This window comes from Poeciliopsis prolifica, unplaced genomic scaffold, assembly GCF_027474105.1.
Source record: "Poeciliopsis prolifica strain line A6 unplaced genomic scaffold, Auburn_PproV2 SCAFFOLD014, whole genome shotgun sequence".
In the NCBI taxonomy this organism is placed as follows: domain Eukaryota; kingdom Metazoa; phylum Chordata; class Actinopteri; order Cyprinodontiformes; family Poeciliidae; genus Poeciliopsis; species Poeciliopsis prolifica.
The window spans coordinates 9,579,058-9,597,020 of record NW_026562389.1 but is presented as its reverse complement, the minus strand read 5'-3'; the positions used below and the strand labels follow the sequence as shown (position 1 = coordinate 9,597,020).

The window sequence follows — 17,963 nt, the reverse complement described above, 5'->3', positions numbered from 1 at the left end:
AAAGTCACAAACAAAACAAGACTCATCTAGTTTATTTCTAGAATCATAAAGGCACCAATCCGAGTCTACAAGTAAATAACAACTCCAAGCTGCTCCAGAAAGAAGAGGAATTCAAAAATGTTAATGTTATCAGTCATGAATAAATAGTAAATAGGGAGCCAATGAAAGGTCATCTGCTGCATTTTGGAGCCCTTGGTTTTTTTTAATGAAAGACAAAATCAATGTACATAATCAAACAGTTCTTTGTAATTGACTTGGAGTCCCAGGTGAGTCCCCTCCAAAAGGAGGTGGGACTTTAGTTCAGCATGAGCTATTGGAGAAGATCTTTCAACTGAATGAATGGATGTCTTGAAGGAAATCTGAAAATGAAATGTTGATTCAGTTTATTTTAAAATGTATTCAGTGGTTTTAGTACATGTAGCATTACACTTACCGATGTTTTATATCCCTATATCTGCCTTTGTTGGTTCCTAATTCAAATATAGATCTTTGACTCCTTTATTCTGGCAATAATAATATTTAGATCAGTTTTGTTGATGAGAATCCTTGTTTAAATGAAAAAAGGTTGAGCATTTCCCTACCCTCCATGAAAATCTTCTGTGCCACCCGATTTCCTTTTTCATCCTTGTTTTCATTTTTATTAAAGGGGTGTCTTGCTGGGGCTTCAGCCAACTTCCCTTCATGTTGGAAATATGATTTACAGTGTTTAGAAAACTGCTTGGCTCTAGAACGAAGACGTGAAGAGGCCACACACAAACAAAATCGCTACCAGCTGAACTAATGTTGACTCTGATGTTATGTCAGAAGTTGTGCTGGCTCTCCAAACACGGTATGGCTCGGCTCCTTCGGTGCTTCCCACCATCATCAGCCGGACCCTTTGGAGACCTGCCGGCCTGCCGCCTGCAGCGGCCGGCCAGCCGGCCATCGCCACCGGCGGTGCCGCTCCCTCTGCAGAGCTCTTTGACCTGCAGTGGGACGCTAGTTCCCCTGCAGACGTTCCAGTCTGGCCATGAAAGACGTCTGTGACATGAGAAGCTTGGGAGAAAAGCACATCGTCGGGGAAAGAGTCCGAAGACGTATCTGAAGTGCAAAGCCTGAGCTTAGAAGAGGAGTTTTAACTGAACTTCATCCTTTTCGGTTTGCTGAGTCTCAGTGGAGCCACAAAGCAACACCTGTTCACTTGTTACAGACATGCCACCTGTCTGCAAGGGGAGCCGAGTGGTAAAATGTCTGTTCCACATCCATCCCTCTGGGCTGAGAGAAAGGACATCTCAACCTCTGACAAAGAATCCGGTTTCATTCTTTAAGTCTTAGAAATAAGGGAATCCCAAAAGGAACACAATGATTTCAAAAGATATGGATGTTGCACCGTTAAATGTGATGTTCTTATTGTACCACACCAGCTGCTTTTCCATTATAAATGTGCATCAGTTTCTTTATCACAATTTTTAAATTCTGATTGTTATCCACTGTTAATTTTCAGAGACAGTGCTCCATGATTTCTGAAATGCATAGATCATCAAACTGGGCCTGGTTTTTTGCAGGAAGTTGCTCTTTTTGGTTGTTTTGATTCAATTCTTTACTCATGGAGGTGTTCTTGTGAAAAATGTTAAGAAAACTCAATTCTGTGCAAGAGAAGAAACCCCAGACATGGATAATTTGACTGTACACAACCTGCAATACATAAATGATTTTTTTTTCAAATATAAATCATAATCCTCTAATTTACATTGTAGAATAATCTAAAAACAATGTGAACATCTTGAAGTTGTGTAGATGCACAACTACTGGGCCTCACAAGAAACTCATATGTATCTCCAAAAGAAATGTGTTTAATCAAATGTAATTCTTTAGAGGGGTGACAAAACTGTCACTCTCTGTATTTACTCAGGTTAACTTTGATAGAGAAATTTGTTCAATCATGTAAAATATTTAAGCGTGACAAAAGGAAAAATAATTAAGAAGTCTGTCAGGGGGTAAAATACCTTTTCACAGCATTTTATTCATCTGCCAACAGTTTTAGCAATAATTGGATGACTAGAAAAGATTTTAAAACAACAAACATCTAAGAAGATCTGACTGGCCCTGATGCAGCATGTCTGCTCCACAGATCCTGACTGCAAAGCTCAAATTAAAAACAATTAAAGGAACTTAACTGTTTGGTTAAATCGTCCAAGTGTTATTTCTGTGCTTCTCGGTTTTTGCTCTTGAATATAAGCAAGAAAAATACGATCTGTTTGTTGCTGGATGCCAGACATGTCTAACCAAGACAGCATGCAGTGTTGACTTTACAGGTGATGACTGAACTACAACCCGAGCCAGAGCTTGTCGCACTTCGACACGTACGCAGGTAGCAAACTGAACATTCCAGTGATGGCTGCGTTTTCACACAATGCGACTAAATACAACATGTCAAAGTTTGCTAACCTGTGCAGCTGAAACCAGATATTTACATACAACAAATTCATTTTTTTCCCTCATTGTCTGAAGTTAAATCAGACCAAATCTTTCTTGAGTTTAGTTAGAATGAAGAAAATATTCATATTTGCTAAAAGAAAAAAAAAGAATTTGTTTTATTTGATTGTCTTTCAAACTATGTGACTTGAGTCAAATTTCGAGCTTCAATTGAAACCTGAAATTTCAGTCAGATGTTCAATTTGAATCAGCTTCAAATTGACTGATGGACATTTCAAGCTAAGCTTCTGTTTTTGTTTTGACATAACTTACATTTTCCTTTGAACTCCTTAGAAAATTGAACAAGATTGTCTGGTACTATGCTAAAGTAGATCCATTCCTCTTTTTTTTTTAGCATCATACACCTCCAATTGCCAATTTCTACTGTATGCTAAAACAAAACTCTGTTTTTGTGTCACTGAGTCAGTGTGTCCACTATCTCCATGAGTGGGTTGGTCAGAATCTTCTCCAGCTTCATATAGAAAAAACAGGAAATGACTAAATGTTTCTGCCAGAGTCTTGACCAACACCAAGAACATGGATCACTTCATCCTGTCCGGCTCCATGTTTGTAAAAGAACAGATTTTAAAACCTAGTTGATGATCTTTAAGGTACTGAAAGATCCCTGACATGAATGCATTTCAAGTCTAAATCTTGGAGACCCGTCCAGTCATCAGAGATGTGCTCACTCTGTTCCCGGCCTAGAACTAAATAAAGGAAGACAGCATTTGGTTTCTTTGCTCCTCGGCTCTGGAACCAGCTGCCTGAAAGCCTGAGATTTACAAAAACTATTTGCTTCTTTAAATCAGGAGTGAAAACTTTACCACATGCTGCAGCTCCCACATGTCTATCACCACTTGGCTTTTTATCTGCTTAAATTTGTCATTTTGATCATTCTTAATATTTGTGCGATTATGCATTGTGTTTTGTTTTCTGATGCTTCATTTTGTTGTTTGATTTTTTTTTCATACTTGTGACACATTTGAGGTCCAGTTTTTTTTTTTATGTCAGTCGTTTGTGAAATTGCGACTGTTTTTCTGCGTAAGCACCTCGGTGTGCGTCTCCGGTGCTGTTGGGAGTTTGAAGTGGACGGCTGCCAGCTGTACATGAGTGAGATATCGTTCTCAGTTTTAGCCAGGAAGTCTTTCACGCTTGAGCCAAGAGTGAAAGAGTGGCTTGGCGCTCCGGTCATTACTGACTGATAAAGTTGGCTTGACTTTCATGACAGGGAGGTGTGGGGGTGGAGGAGCTGCTGGGGGAAAAGGAGGCGGGGATTGGGTAGGTGGGGGGCCAACATGCTTGCCCCGGCCTCTAAGAAAACTGTATGCAGTGGCTGTCATGGAGATGTACTTCAAAAGGAGTAAAGGACCAAGGCTCACCAGCAGAATGCGCACTAAAGTAATCCGACCACCTTCAGTGTCATCAGGCCGAGTCTCTGAATGACAAATGAGGAACGGCAAGCAAAGCAGCTTCTCTGAAGCAGAAATGTGTAAACATGGTTTCAGTTTAGACAAGCAAGTTGCAGCTTTTAAGATGCTTTTTTTGTATTTGTAGCACATCTTGTGTGTTTTTGATGTCCGTTGTTTAGCAATCTGGAAAAAGACTGATAAATTATGATTACATGATAAAGGAATACGAGTGTTTTACAGATTGATAAACTTGGATTAATAAGACAAACGTATACCTACAGTATTCTGAATGAGGCTACAACAAAGTTCAGAGGCCTTAAGGCATATTTTTTAATTCAAACTGTGAGATTTTTTTTAAAACACATAGTACGTCCCATTTTCTTTATGTATGTTATACAGCAAATAAAATGTAAATATATTAAACAGTGACTTTTTATATAAATAAAATTGCATGCCTGTGTCTTTTTGTGTGAATGCAAGCGTTACTGAGAAAGATATGCTGCTGTTTTGTACCGTAGAATCACTAAACGCTATCAGCAGAGCGTCTGCTAATAGCTAAGCAATATTTCAATTATTAAACTCTCACTAAAAGGTGGTCCTTTAGTGAGAGTTTCCGAGAAAAAACATTGTTTGCCTATAACAGAAGTCAGACCCAACCAGGCAGCGTCTACCAGAGACATTCTGTTATATGGATTCACATGGATAAACGCAGAACGGACATTATGTGTAAATTTGTCCCTGTCAGCAGACCTGTAGATTGAGTGCATTGTGGGTCGGAAATAGTCCACAAGAGACGACGGTGTTTGTGTATATTTAGGCCATCAATAAGTAATGATGAGGCAGCAGTAATCAGGCAGCAACCGGAGGAGCTGACCTCGTGTCAAGCCTGAAGACTAACTTTAAAACAGATAAAATATGTGTGTGTGTGTGTGTGTGTGTGTGTGTGTGTGTGTGTGTGTGTGTGTGTGTGTCTGTGTGTGTGTGTGTGTGTGTGTGTGTGTGTGTGTGTGTGTGTGTGTGTGTGTGTGTATGAAGAGGCTACCTAGGAGTCCTCATCTGAATATTTCTCTCGCTGCCTGAACCGCCAAGCTCTCTGTAAAGTCAAAAGTTTGGTTGAGTTAGTAAATGCTTTGGAAACAAGTTTGTCCACTCCTGTTACTCTTAGTCTATTGTAAAGTTTCCATGTCACTTGACTGTCAACGTAAGGGAGGAATTAAATTCAAAAACTAACTGAAAGTGAGAGGAGTCAAACATTTGGCTCCGCCCCCAAAAGGAGCAGAATGTGACTCTCCTCACACTCGAATGCGCCCCCTGCTGGCAGACATTGTGTATCATATCTGTAACATATTAAAAGTAAATGTCATTACTGCATAAATTAGACTGCATGTTGCGAGCCTCGGAATAATTGTTCATTTGAGTGAACATAAAAGAAACAATAAAAGGTTATAAATATGAATTTGTTTCATATATTTACATACATTGTATAAAAAAACTCGAGTTCTTCTGCCTTGGCCAGACCCAGATTATGTATCTGACTTTATTTGGGAACACTTTGGGATCACAAATATTGCAATGATTTTTTAAAATCAAATCAAAAATTAAATTTGAACCATCTTCAGTATTCCCTGACTCTTTTGCCAACTCTTTGACTGAAAGGCCTAAAACTATATTTCTGAGGTATAGCAGGAATATGTATTTTCCAGCCACACAATGTCTTTTTATAGCACAATCAAGAAACTATGTTACCTTTAGTTGTCATAAATATGCAATGTATATTAAACCTTGTAATTTAACTCTTTGAAATTGGGCCTCTGTCTCTTTAAAACTTCCTCCTCTACCTGAAACTCCATCTCAGGAAGTCATATCAACATGGCTCCTCTATTAACCCTTTAACAACATCGTGTTAAAGGGTTCAGTGTTGCACTGAGACATAGCTCATATAATGAGCTCAGCACATGGTCAGTTCCACGAGATCTTTACTAATTACTGCTGGCTAGTCTGAAGTAGCCGAGTGGCGGAGTCGTGAAGGAGGACTGCGCTGTGCCATGAAAGCTCCAGTTCTGAGGAGGAGCTGTGCCTTGAAGGTGGAACTAGGCCCACCCAGGAGTTTTGCACAACCAAATGTTATGTTTTTGATTAGGGAATAACATTATAACACATTGTAGAGCTCAAAAAAGTCAAGTTTTAATGACACTGTCACTTTCACAGGGTTGCACTGGATGGGTGGGAGCACCAGTTCAGCAGAGACTTTAACTGTCCCATGTTGCTCGGCTGCTGATTGGTACAGAGACAAATATGTCTGCAGGGGGAAGTTGGGGAACAAGTGACCCGATGACACAAGCAGAGAGGCATGAGGGCCCCGAATATCACAGGGGTGTTTGTGGGTTTGTGGAGGCGGTGCCTGTCCTTCCCCCTTCCCATCCGTCACATGCCTCTGCGGTGACTCTGACCTGTTTGACTTGGGCACCGGCGCTGTAATTTATCATGATGTGAACGTCTTCGTCACTCTGTCAGATCCTCTTCTTCTTCTTCATGTGGTTTCTGCACGTCTCTGCAAAGTCGCTCAGCTGCTCCAGATGGATTTCGTTCTTTTTTCAGATTTAGATTTAGCAGCACATTTTCCAAACCTTTACCCAGTGAGCTATCCAAGTACCTCTTTAAATTCCACTAAAGGAAATCAAAGCACAATCGTCTTGCAGAAATAGGAGTAAAAAATTGCGTAAACAGAGTTTCAACTAATTGTCAATTTCATACATTTTATTTCAGCTTGTTGGCTTTAACATAACTTCTAAAATAAAGATTCATGGTTGAATTCTCACCCGAGTCCTTCCACAGAAATTTGCTATTTGAACATTAATCACTGAATCACATTAGTTCATATGCATTTTACTCATTACCAGAAGGTAAATTAAACATTCTTACTAATGTGGGACTTGATCAATTTAAAATTAGTAAGAATATCATCATAAACCAAACACTTTACAAACAGAAACACAGCAAATACACAAGTAAGCAAAAAGTCAGCAAAATGTGACGGTGCGGCAAAAAGCAGGAAGACTAATTTCATAAAATTTTTGTAAAATTCATAAATGGGCTTGTCACCTATAGTCGCATTGTTTTATCATAATTATTTAACATTACTAAAAGCATAATGCAGCTGACATAACTTCTTTTGTTGTTACCGTCCTCCATATTTGCATGTTTTTAATTATATTCCTCCTCAAAAGCTGTTTATTTATTTTCTCCATGTCTGCGACAAACCTATGTGAGACCGATTATGAATCTGAGGAAAAACTGCAACAACAAAACACTTAAAATCTGATTATGAGAAGGATCCGGGCATGCTGGATGATCTTATGCACACAAAAAATGTGATGGCATCAGCCCAAACACAAACAAAGCTCAACCAGCAGTTTGGTTTTACTTCTTTTATGTTCTTCTCTTCTGTGCTCTTGTGATTTTTTTTTTATTATTATTTGTAAAGCCATACTGTTCACTATTGGATGATAAGTTTAAAAAAACAAACAGAAATTCATATCACAGGCCAACATGTCGGCCAGTTAGAAATTACTCACTCTCTGTAAAAACATTATTTTTTAAGAACAAAATTATTCATTTCCACTGGATAATATTTTTAACTGTATTTAAAAGAACACGCTTGACCATTTTTTACATGTAATGCACGAATTGACCACTTGATGGCGACATTTAACCATTATTCACATGCGGCAGTTTTCCAGCGTCTCGAAACGTTTCCTATCGGTTCTGACGTCTTTCTCCTTCTTTCGTTAATTATACCGTCATGCCATGGCTAGTTTGGTGATGATTCATTTGAAGATTTTTTTTTCTTCATATTATAAAAATAACCAATACCATTCACTGTAACCAGGGAGACTGTATTCTTATGTGTCGTTTCTTTGTCCACCCCGAATGTTCTAGTCATTTTATTTGAACCACGTGAAAATTCCGGATAATTTACTTGAACAAATGATCCATTTTCTCATGAATTAATTCCCACTGAGTGTGTTTAATTCTGCTGGGTTTTTGATCCTTCCTTTGCAGCGACTTGTTCTGGAGTTTCTCCCAAAATATCTCCGACAAAAAAGCGAGGTAAACACAAGACTGGTGTTTTTCATTTAATCAATTCTAATTGTGTAATAAAAATAATAATAATAATTTATGTGAAAGAAATTTTAATTTAAAATAAATTGCAGGCTAGTAATAGTATTTTGATCTAATAAAAAATATAAATGGATTCAAACTGCAATTTTGAGGATTTTATTTTTAAAACCTATTTTAAATTTAGTTCAAGGAGCAGAATGCCAGCGAGATTTGCATATGTGTAAAATTAAAAATAAACTTTTTAATAAATCCAGAAATCCCAGAGGTGAAAATAAAGCTATTTTATTGTCAATGCATTCAACATGATTAGATAAACTGTCAAGTAGTAAATTTCCGCAAAAAGGAAGAAACACTGAAACTATTCCCCAATGACACAAAATATTACACTTTGTTTTTCAAATAAAACAAATTATTTACACTGTGATGAATAGACTGCATCTTAAATCAATATTATTTAATATTACATGCACTCTGAAATATAGTCTCACATAAAAACCCCCAATTTGTGTCCTTAAACATTGCAGACATGAAAAAGAAAACAATTGTTGTGGTGCAAACCAGGATGAGTGACGACAATTGTAATTCATCTCTATATTTAAATTTGCGTGATATAAAATACAACTTACTGTACATTTACACATATTTAAATCTTCCTTATTCTCAAAGATTCAAGTGCTTCATAAATAGATTAGTTTTTTTTTTTTAAGTCAAAATGCATTCGCTCACAGTCCAAAACATGTCATTTTGTACAGACGAGGAGGAAAAATCAACAGACCAAAAAAGGATTTTAAAAGCGTGTCCAAGGTGTAAATAAGTGCAAGGGGTGTTTTTGTAGTTTAAGTGGCCTATTATCATTTGGAGGACTTAAATCCAGGCAGATTCTCGGCCCCTCGTTCAGCAAAAGTCCCTCTGATCACCTGAAACAGTCAGTTGTGGGAGGTCATGTGACGTGACAGGTGATGCCGCTCCCGGAAGGACTCGTTGCATATGGGGCACTTGAGTTTCTCCTCGCGCCGCCGCTTGACGAGAGGCTCCATGGAGTACTCTTTTTTGTGGTGTGATCGCATGTGGTAAACCAAGTCTGAGGTCATGCGGAAGGAGGCATTGCACTTGGCGCACCAGTTCTGAGCCGGCAGACAGAGAGAGGTGAAGGAGGGAGGCAGCAGCGTGAGCGCCGAGGGCATCTGAAGCTGGATAGGTCCGGAGTTCTTAGGCCAGAAGGCGGTGGTGTACACGAAAGGGTTCTGCTTGCCAATCCCAGCAGGGACAGGGCAGTTGGCGCCAAGCTCTGCACCCTGCAGCTTGGCGGCAAGGTGGTCAGCCTGGTAGAGTCTGTTGGAGGAGATGGTGTCTCCCACTGCTGGGTGGCAGTCCAGCAGCTTGGGGGGCATCACCAGCGATGAGATCTGGGAGAAGGAGCGAGCTGGTTGGCTGAAGGCACTCTTCCTCTCTGTGCCGCTGCCGCTGCCCTGCTGGCCGACCGAGGTGAACGCGCTGCCCATGGGTGAGGTCTGCGGTGGCTGCGTTTCAGAAAGAACCTGCCTGATGTTGAGGTGCTTCTCCACAGAGTTGCTGCTCGGGCGACCTCCGTCTTTGTTCTCAGAGTTGGAGTTCTGGAGGTTTTTGTTGCCACTGTGGTGTTTGAGGTTTTGAGGTGACTTCTTGACCTCTGTGAAGGCGCTGCGCTTGACCTCTCCGTGCTCTGTAGATCCCGGCGGGGAAAAGGACCTGTGGTTCTCCTCCAGGCCATACACGCCTCTGTAATTCTGTGCAGAACTTGCAAGCTCTTCCTTAGTCTTGGAAACTGAAAGGCCTGGTCCTCGGGACTCTCTGTCCTCGACTTCTGAGAACTTTCTCTTCCCCGAGCTCTCGCTGCAGATCTCGGCCTCCTTGTCTGTCGGTGAGCTGCTCCGGTTCTTCTCCAGATCCCGCGCCAGGTTGTGAAAGTCAGTGGAGGGTTTGTTGTTGTCGTGCGGACTGCTGAAGCCTTCCGAGCGGCCGAGTTTCGGGCTGTTCCTGCTCGGGGTTGTGTTTGGTCGCTCTATGCTGCTCTCTTTGCCAGGCTCCTTGTCTGCCTCTGTAATACTCTGCAGCCTTTTGGTGCAGCGGAACCGGAGGTGGGCCAAGAAAGGGAACTCAAACTGGAACCGCTGGCTGCAGTCTGGACAGGAATGGTGGGATGGACCTAGGAAGCAGAGAAATGGAAAATTACAATTTGAAGATAGAAAATCTGAAACTCTAAAGAACGTTGACAGAGTTGAGACCTTCTGGTCTGTTGTCCTGTTTGTTTTAGATGCTTCCATGCTTAAACATTTCAAAATGTAATGAGCGGGTCAGTAGTAATCTGCAGGTTAGGAGATTATCCAAATACTTAAAACACACATACACCAGCTTGCCTGCTCTGCTGCTCCAGTTGGGGCTTCAGTCAGCTCACCTTTGCTCTTGGCCGGCGCTCGGCTGGAGCTGAGCAGCAGCAGGTCGATGAGGTCCTTGCCGTACCAGACCAGCAGCTCTTCGTCCTTCTCGATGCGGCGCAGCGAGCGGTAGAAAAGCTGGCCGTTCTTCACGTAGGCCTCCAGGTTCTGCTCCTCTTTGTCCCGAGCTGACTGGACCAGTCGCAGCCACATCAGGCCCTCCGAGGTGCTGTTGGCGGCCGAGGTGTCCACCTGCACATCATGAGGATTCAGGGATTTTTATTAATATATTCACCTAAAATTCGCCACCTGGTCATAATGTGTATTTGCAGTAATTTCATATAAGATTAGTTTCTAAAACAAGAATAAATCTTAGGGATAAACTCAAATCTTGAGGCCTTTTCAATATTTTCAGATATAAACCGGAAACCAAATGAAAGCTGCAGGTTTGCACTGCAGGTTTGACCCACCCTGAAGATGTAAGGCGCTGTCCGTTTGTCGGTGGATTTCAGCGCGATGAAGGCGATGCTGTCGTACAGCGACGTGTGGCTCAGCACGCACGGCCCGAAGATGGCGTTCTCCGGGATGTCGCACGTCGTGTAGACGCTCGTGAAAATGTCCGTCAGACACTGCTGGACCGCCTTGGCGTCCCCGTCCCACGCCAACTTCTGGGAGCTGGACTCCTCCATGTCACGCTGCGGGGACACAGAGGAAGACACGCAGGACTTGAGCTGGAATCAAACCCGGCGGGGAGGCGCGGGAACGGAGCGGGAACTTCAGCTGTTTGTTTTCCATATTCAAAATAAATAAATAAAAAATCACAGTCCATGTGAGACGAGCAGGTTGTTCTGTTTCTGGAGACAGGAAATAAATAAATGTCCCCCGATACTAAATCAGGTGACATGGCGCCGATCCGGGCCTGTTTCAGCTTAGAACGGCATATTAAAGACAACAATAATGTAATTTATAAGATCAGTTATTTACAAAAATCTAATTATTATTATTATTATTATTATTATTATTATTATTATTATTATTATTATTATTATTATTATTATTATTTAAGAGCTTATTTTTATACTAAGTGTTTTAAAATCATTAGAATTAAATAAATCTTCATAATTCTCACAAATGCTAACATAAATATAATTAATTTTAAATGTAACATTTACTCCAAACTATTTTTTTAATTAAAAATAATAAATTGTTTTAAGCCAGTAAGAATATTTGCATTATTCTGTTCCATCCCACTGCACCCTTTAAAAACAAATTATATTCCTCTAATAATCTCGACTTGGATTACAAAGTTCTTAACAAAAACACATTTTCTTTTTTTAATTTACATTTGGATTATTGATTTCTGTAAAAAAATAAAAATAAAAAATAATAATAATAAAATAAAGCAGGTTTAAATTAAAATTGTGGAAAATATTTGAATAATTATTGTCGATTCAGAGAAAGGGAAACAAAATGAAATGAGTTCCTGAGTGGGACCTGCTGAGGTCCACTGGCGTGGCCATGTCCAATGGGTTTCAAGTGGACCGTCAAAGTCAGCGGTTTCGTGTCAGCCAGCCTTTCTCTTCTTCCTACAAGCGGCAGCGTATGTCGCCTCATTACCATAATCCAGCACTTTCCCCTCTGAGACTGTAATTAAAGCAGCACGACCAGTTAATTATTTCTTTTCTCCCTTTCTAACCTCACAATGTGTGCGTTTAGGCGGCTGCATGTGGCCCCTCGTCCCCTCCTCTCTGCTGCTCTCCTCCCTCATTTTCTGGACTTAAATAAGGCTAAAAATGCGCACGGAAAGCCGCACCTGATGCGCTACTATTTGGCACTAATGCAGCGCCAATATCTATTCAAAAGGCCGTGAAAAATAACAGGAAGGAGAGATAATGTCTCACTAATCTCCCTCTATTAAACGAGAGGGACATGAAACACAGTTAAATTGGATAAAATATATAAAAATAAAACAATGTTGTTGTTTTTTTTTTTTTACCCTATTATTCTTCGGCAATAAATCCTAATAACCAGAAAAGAGAAACATCTTCTCCAAAAAGCAAAGCGGTTCCTTCATGCAAAAAGTAGAAGCCAGAACTAATCCACGGTTCGGTTCTTTTCCGCTGCACACGTCAAAAAATACGCATTTAAAACTCATTGGCACACAGAGCGATGCAGTTCTCAAGTTTGTTTTGATTATTTTAGACAGTTTTTTTTGGTTATTGTTTTTGTTTTGTTTTTTTTTTGTTTTTTTACAATTATATAAAAAAATATATGCTTACACAGTCATTTGCAGTTGATTTTCACAGCACTGGTTTTCAGCAAGTTTAAGCGGTTCTTAAATTTGAGCAGAAATTATGCTTCACTTCCAAACTACACACATATATAGGTATATATAAAATATGTATATATATATATATATATATCCCACAAAAAAAGCTGAATGTTTTTACGCTTTGCATAAAAGAAGAGATTAATTTTTGCACTTCCATAAAATGGGAAGCAGCCGCGCTCCCATTCAAACCCGCTGCGGGTGGAGCGGGTGGAGCGAGGGGCTTTATTTCCCTCTAACCCATCTGCTAACGCCGCGCCAGGCACAAAGCTGCCCTAAATCAGCGCTGCAGCCGAAACATCTGCGGGTTCCTGCTCCGCCAAGTCAAGAGAACATGAATATCAGGCCCAACCGAAGCACCAGCCTACCTTTCCCTCGATGCAGAGGAGCAATATTCCACAGGCGAGTGGAGAGCGCGGACTCCGAAACCCGTCTGAGAAATCAGAACGAGGGTAAAAAGATGTTTTAAAAATCCGAAAACTAGCAGGCGGTGCCAGTGATGGAGGTGGTGGTGCTGCGCTCCCGGGCTGCTCCGATCAGAACATTTCCCCCCCGGTGCGCTGACAGTGACAGTGATGCTGCTGCTGCTGCAGGGCTGCAGGGCTGCAGATCCTCTCCGGCTCTCTGGCAGGGCGCACCGAGCTGGACGGATGGAGGCAGACAGAGAGTGAGACGGAGTGAGGCGCGCAGATGGGGCCCGGTGCTCTCTGGCTGACTGGCGCACAGACACACACTTTTTGTTTGCCGCACATAATCTATCCAATGAGGCGTGTCACTCTCCGTCTCCTCCCTTTAACTCTTCACTGGCCGACTGTCATTAGATGCGATTTATGGACGTGTGGAGGGATAAAGACCCCTCTCTGTCGCACACAGCCGCCCCCCGTTCATTATTATTGTAATTCAAATCACAATAGTTGGTGGTCGTATTGGGATAAAGTGACATTTAAGCAGCGGGTTGTTGGGAAGAAATCAAAGAGCAATTGGGTTTAAGAATGCATTATTATTATTATTTATTTATTCATTTATTCATTTTTTTAAGGGATCAAGCTTCAGTTCTTCTCCTATAAATAAAGTGGACTTCCTTGTCTTCTGTATTTGAACACATTATCTCTATTTAAATTTGTGGATGTTTCCAACTTCCTGTCTGGTTTCCGGACTCGGATTCCGGTGGCACCGGGCCGCCGTGTCTCTCCCGCCGCCTCAGCCGTCTCTGCATGCGGCCAGATGTGCTGGACATCCCGGGTGTTTGACCCCCTGCGGGTCCCACGCCGCCGCTGACTGACTGACTGACTGGCTGCACTTTGCTCGGGTTCATTTAGGGGGCGCCAGTGTATAATGTGCGCAGATTGAGCGGCTGAGATTTGAACAGAGAGGAGAGCTGCAGGAACAGGTGAGAATGAAATGCTGATGGTTAAACTTTATTGTCATGTTTTAAGTTTAATCTGATTTTTTAAAAATGTATTTATGGAAGCCTAGAAATCAGGCTTCCTATGTAAAGCACGATTCTGTTGCGTTGATGTGTAAAAGATTCTCAGTTCCTGCATCATCCTGCAACTTTAAAGATGCAACTATAGCATAAATTCACCGTTTACACATCAATGCAGACTGAACACAAACATTTATTTTATTAATGTTCACCTGCTCAGCTGAACATTACAACACAAATTAAGATGGCAAATACTTCATTTGTTCAACAGAAGAAATAATTTTAAGTTTAAAAACCTTTTGCTACTTTTTTTATTTCAAAATTTCTAACAGAAGTGTGAGGACTTTGGTTTTGGTTTGGTTGGCAGCCAGCTCTGAAATCGATTCCTCTAAATAAGAATGACTGAAATCGGTTTCACAGAAATGATGGGTTGCAAAGAAACTGAGCTGCAGAGGTAAAAAAAAAAACGGACTGTGAAGCTGACAGTTTCTCCTCTAAGCTCCTTGTTAAAAGAGAAAAAATGCAGGTGTGCACTTTATAATAAAATGTGTATAAGCTGATATGCTGCTTTCTCTGATTGAAACAAAACTGGTTTTTAATCTGAAAACGCAATGAAGAACTCAAATAAGTGTTTGCATGAATTATAACAGCTCCAGGTTTTATGAAATGTAGTGTTTGCATGGATTGCTTTTTTACTCTTCAATTAATTTAATGTCTTTTTGCAATATGACCATCTAAACCGCAGAATAGAATAGAGTAATTGAATAAAGTAAAGCTGTGAACCAATACACAAAAAGAAATACTGACCAAAACCAGAGCAACAATAGGAAAGCTGAATTCAACAACACACACATTCAGAATAAAAATAGAGCGTAAAAATATTTTATGGTATAAAAAAATTCCAAATATGAAGAAATACATTTTCTTATGAGCAAAAATACAAAAGACAAATAGTCTGTCAAAAAAAAAAATCAACAATTTATCCAGTACATGGATGTCTACAAAAAAGAAAGCCAGTATGTTTCATGATGTTATGTCCCACATGGAAACCAGTTTGCTATAGGAAGCATTTTGTCGCGGGAGCAGTTTCAGTCTGACACGACTGAACATGGCTACTGAACATTGTCCAGGAGCGATGCTGCTTTTGCTGAAGGATCCTCCCGTCTCCCACCACCCGCACAGGGTGGAGCGGCCTCCCGCCTGCTCGCTTTACCTGCCCTCTCTGGACTGCAGTCCTCTTCTTGATGATCTCTGGAGTTTTCTGACAAGACCAAACTGGTTTTAGTGTTACAGAGAAAAACCTGTGTCACGTTGAAGCACAAAATCACACAAATTCAGAGCAGAGTGCAAATCTAGAAACAGCTGATGAGTAAACACCTATTGAAGTAGCATGGAAATGATCTCAAACATCCTGTTTCCTGAATTAACCCGTCAGACGAGCCTGCAGGTGTCAAACCAGCTGCTTTCAATTCACTGTAAGGAGAAATCTGCACATTCTGTGTCTCCATTCATTTTCAGAATTTCAGTTTCACATTTATAGTTGTATATTTTAATTTGATGTTTCAAATATCATTTAGCAGATTTTTATTTATGTTATAAAGGTGCTGTCTTTGCAGCACTCTGTAGCCTAAGAAAAAAATACACTACTGATTTCAAAAAAAATAACTAAAATACATAAAGTGCAAAACAAATAATGTGTCTTAGATATATTTAATGATTTGCATTCATTATTTTTTATTTCTGTGTTTCTTGTTTTTGTTTTATTTTATCTCTTTGCAGATGGCCTGAGATGGCAGCGTACTGAAGGCAAATTTGAGCTCGGATCATTCGGAGCATCCTGCCACGGACCGAGCGATCAGGAGTGCACTCCAACATTTTGGGCGGGGGGGAATAAAATGTGCACACAATACAAACCCGTGGCGGATCAAACACAGTTGTCACAGTTTGCTGAGAGCTCCCGCTTTCTGGCCTCGCACTCCGTGTTTGGGAAGAAATTTGGACGTTTTTCTCTAATATTCATCACATTTCTGGAAAAAACAACTGAAAACTGTATATATGTGCACGTTGCAGTGTAAAATTAACTGTCATACAAAGTGTTAAACTTTGAAGTAGTCGTGTAGAAGACATACTAATTGTTGACATTTTGGAATAATAAGTGAATTTTGTAAAATGTGTGGTAAAACACTATAAAATGTAATTTTCAGGCATATTTTGGATACATTTTTTATTTAATTCTGAAGAAGAGAAGAAAGCAACTAAATGTGTTAAATTTAACTTGGTGAGAGGATTTTAAGGAAGCAGGCATTGAGATGAAGTGCCACGATGTCTGGGTTTCTTTGTTTGAAGTCAGAAATTCACAGCTGAGGGCTCAGTGTGTCTGAAGCATCTGGATTGTTTGACAGCATGGATCATTTCTTTATCACTTCTCCTTTCAGGCCAGAATCACAATGAATTTAGATTTTTCAGCCACGAGTCTCCCAGCAAAAATTTATGAGCAAGAATGAAGACGAGTTCCTGTCTAAACCTAAAAGATGACAGTTTGGGTTTAAGAATAGGTCAAGACAGAAATTTCAGTTTATAGGAGGAAAATGCAACGTTTAGTCACAACTTGATATGGGAATGCTTCAACAACAGGACAAACAGCACCCAAATATCAAATGAAAAATACTCACTGCTCTTTAGGAGGATGATTTGTCTAACAACTTTTATCAAGAAATATTTGATCAAGTCTGAAACTGCTGGTACAGGATTCAGTAACTCTTCTAATATAAAAATGAAAAACATTTTTATATTAGAAGATGTAAAAAATTCAGAGCACAGCACAAAGTTCAAGCTTGAACCTTTTCCATTGAAGCTTGTTCACATGCAGCTTTCCATTTCTGTTCATGCCAACTTGGAAAAGAGGAAACTCCTCATTTTATATTATGTCAGCATTACACAGAAGTTTTATTTTTATTTAAAACTTCCTGGTAAGTTGGATGTTTCATCATGTTTAGCTAAATTAGTCATTTCAAGGAAGGTGGAAATGACGCTTTGGATCAGTAATATAGTATAACTGGGTAAGATTGTTATGTTTTGTGTGACAGATGGGTTTTCCATACGTCCACCACACCTGCTTCATCTCCATATATTATAGAAAGATTCACATTTCGGATGAATATAGAATACAGGCATTGAATAAAAGTATTCCTCGAGGAACCCCGAATATGTTTTCTTTTTCTCGTTCACTCAGATTTTTGATTACCCAGTAACTCAAATGAATTCTGGTGTGCAACTATGATCCCTACTAGTTTAGTAGCGCCAAAGAATCAATTTCTTGGAGATTCAGCGGTTTTTAATCTTAGTCAGATTAAAAACCTTGTCTACGTCGTTTCCACATTAAGCTGAAGACGATTGTGACAATTCCAATTTATTGATCATGTGCTCACTTCACAAATCACTGACAGCAAAATTCATCTTCATACATGTAAACATCACGTCAGATGTTAAATTTTATAGTTGGAGCTAAAAAAGATGGAGGTTTGAGAACATCCACATTTTTATATTTCTCAGATTTATACACAAGTAGCAAAAAGCAGTAGATCGGATTTATGCTCTAATTTATTCAGTTACAACTTAGTCTATGTGAAAAAATAAATACTTTATTATCAGTTCTGTGATTGTGTTGTATTATGTGTGGAACCATTCAATTTTCTGGCTATTTATTACTTTCTAGACACAATTTTTTTCCCATTTCTTTGATTGAATGTGTAAAAGAACAAAAAAAGAGAAGCGTCTGACAGACAGGAAACAGGATTCTAGCTCCAACA

General features: G+C 40.0%; 1 protein-coding gene across 1 annotated transcript; it reads right to left on the bottom strand.

The window, feature by feature from the left end:
* Positions 1-8,251: 8,251 nt before the first annotated feature.
* On the bottom strand, positions 8,252-13,442 carry prdm8b (PR domain containing 8b). The gene is made up of 4 exons (XM_055039956.1): positions 13,097-13,442; positions 10,870-11,094; positions 10,420-10,651; positions 8,252-10,170 (listed from the first exon to the last, which is right to left on the bottom strand). Exons 2-4 carry the CDS (start codon positions 11,086-11,088, stop codon positions 8,912-8,914), a joined length of 1,710 nt encoding a protein of 569 aa, XP_054895931.1. The 5' UTR covers positions 11,089-11,094; positions 13,097-13,442; the 3' UTR covers positions 8,252-8,911.
* Positions 13,443-17,963: the final 4,521 nt, after the last annotated feature.

Excerpts from the sequence above, each read along its gene's own strand:
- prdm8b (XM_055039956.1), bottom strand. The coding sequence starts at position 11,088 with ATGGAGGAGTCCAGCTCCCAGAAGTTGGCGTGGGACGGGGACGCCAAG. Across the intron at positions 10,652-10,869 it reads CAGCGCCTTACATCTTCAGG|GTGGACACCTCGGCCGCCAA; the intron begins GTGGGTCAAACC and ends CATGATGTGCAG. Across the intron at positions 10,171-10,419 it reads AGCGCCGGCCAAGAGCAAAG|GTCCATCCCACCATTCCTGT; the intron begins GTGAGCTGACTG and ends TCTGCTTCCTAG.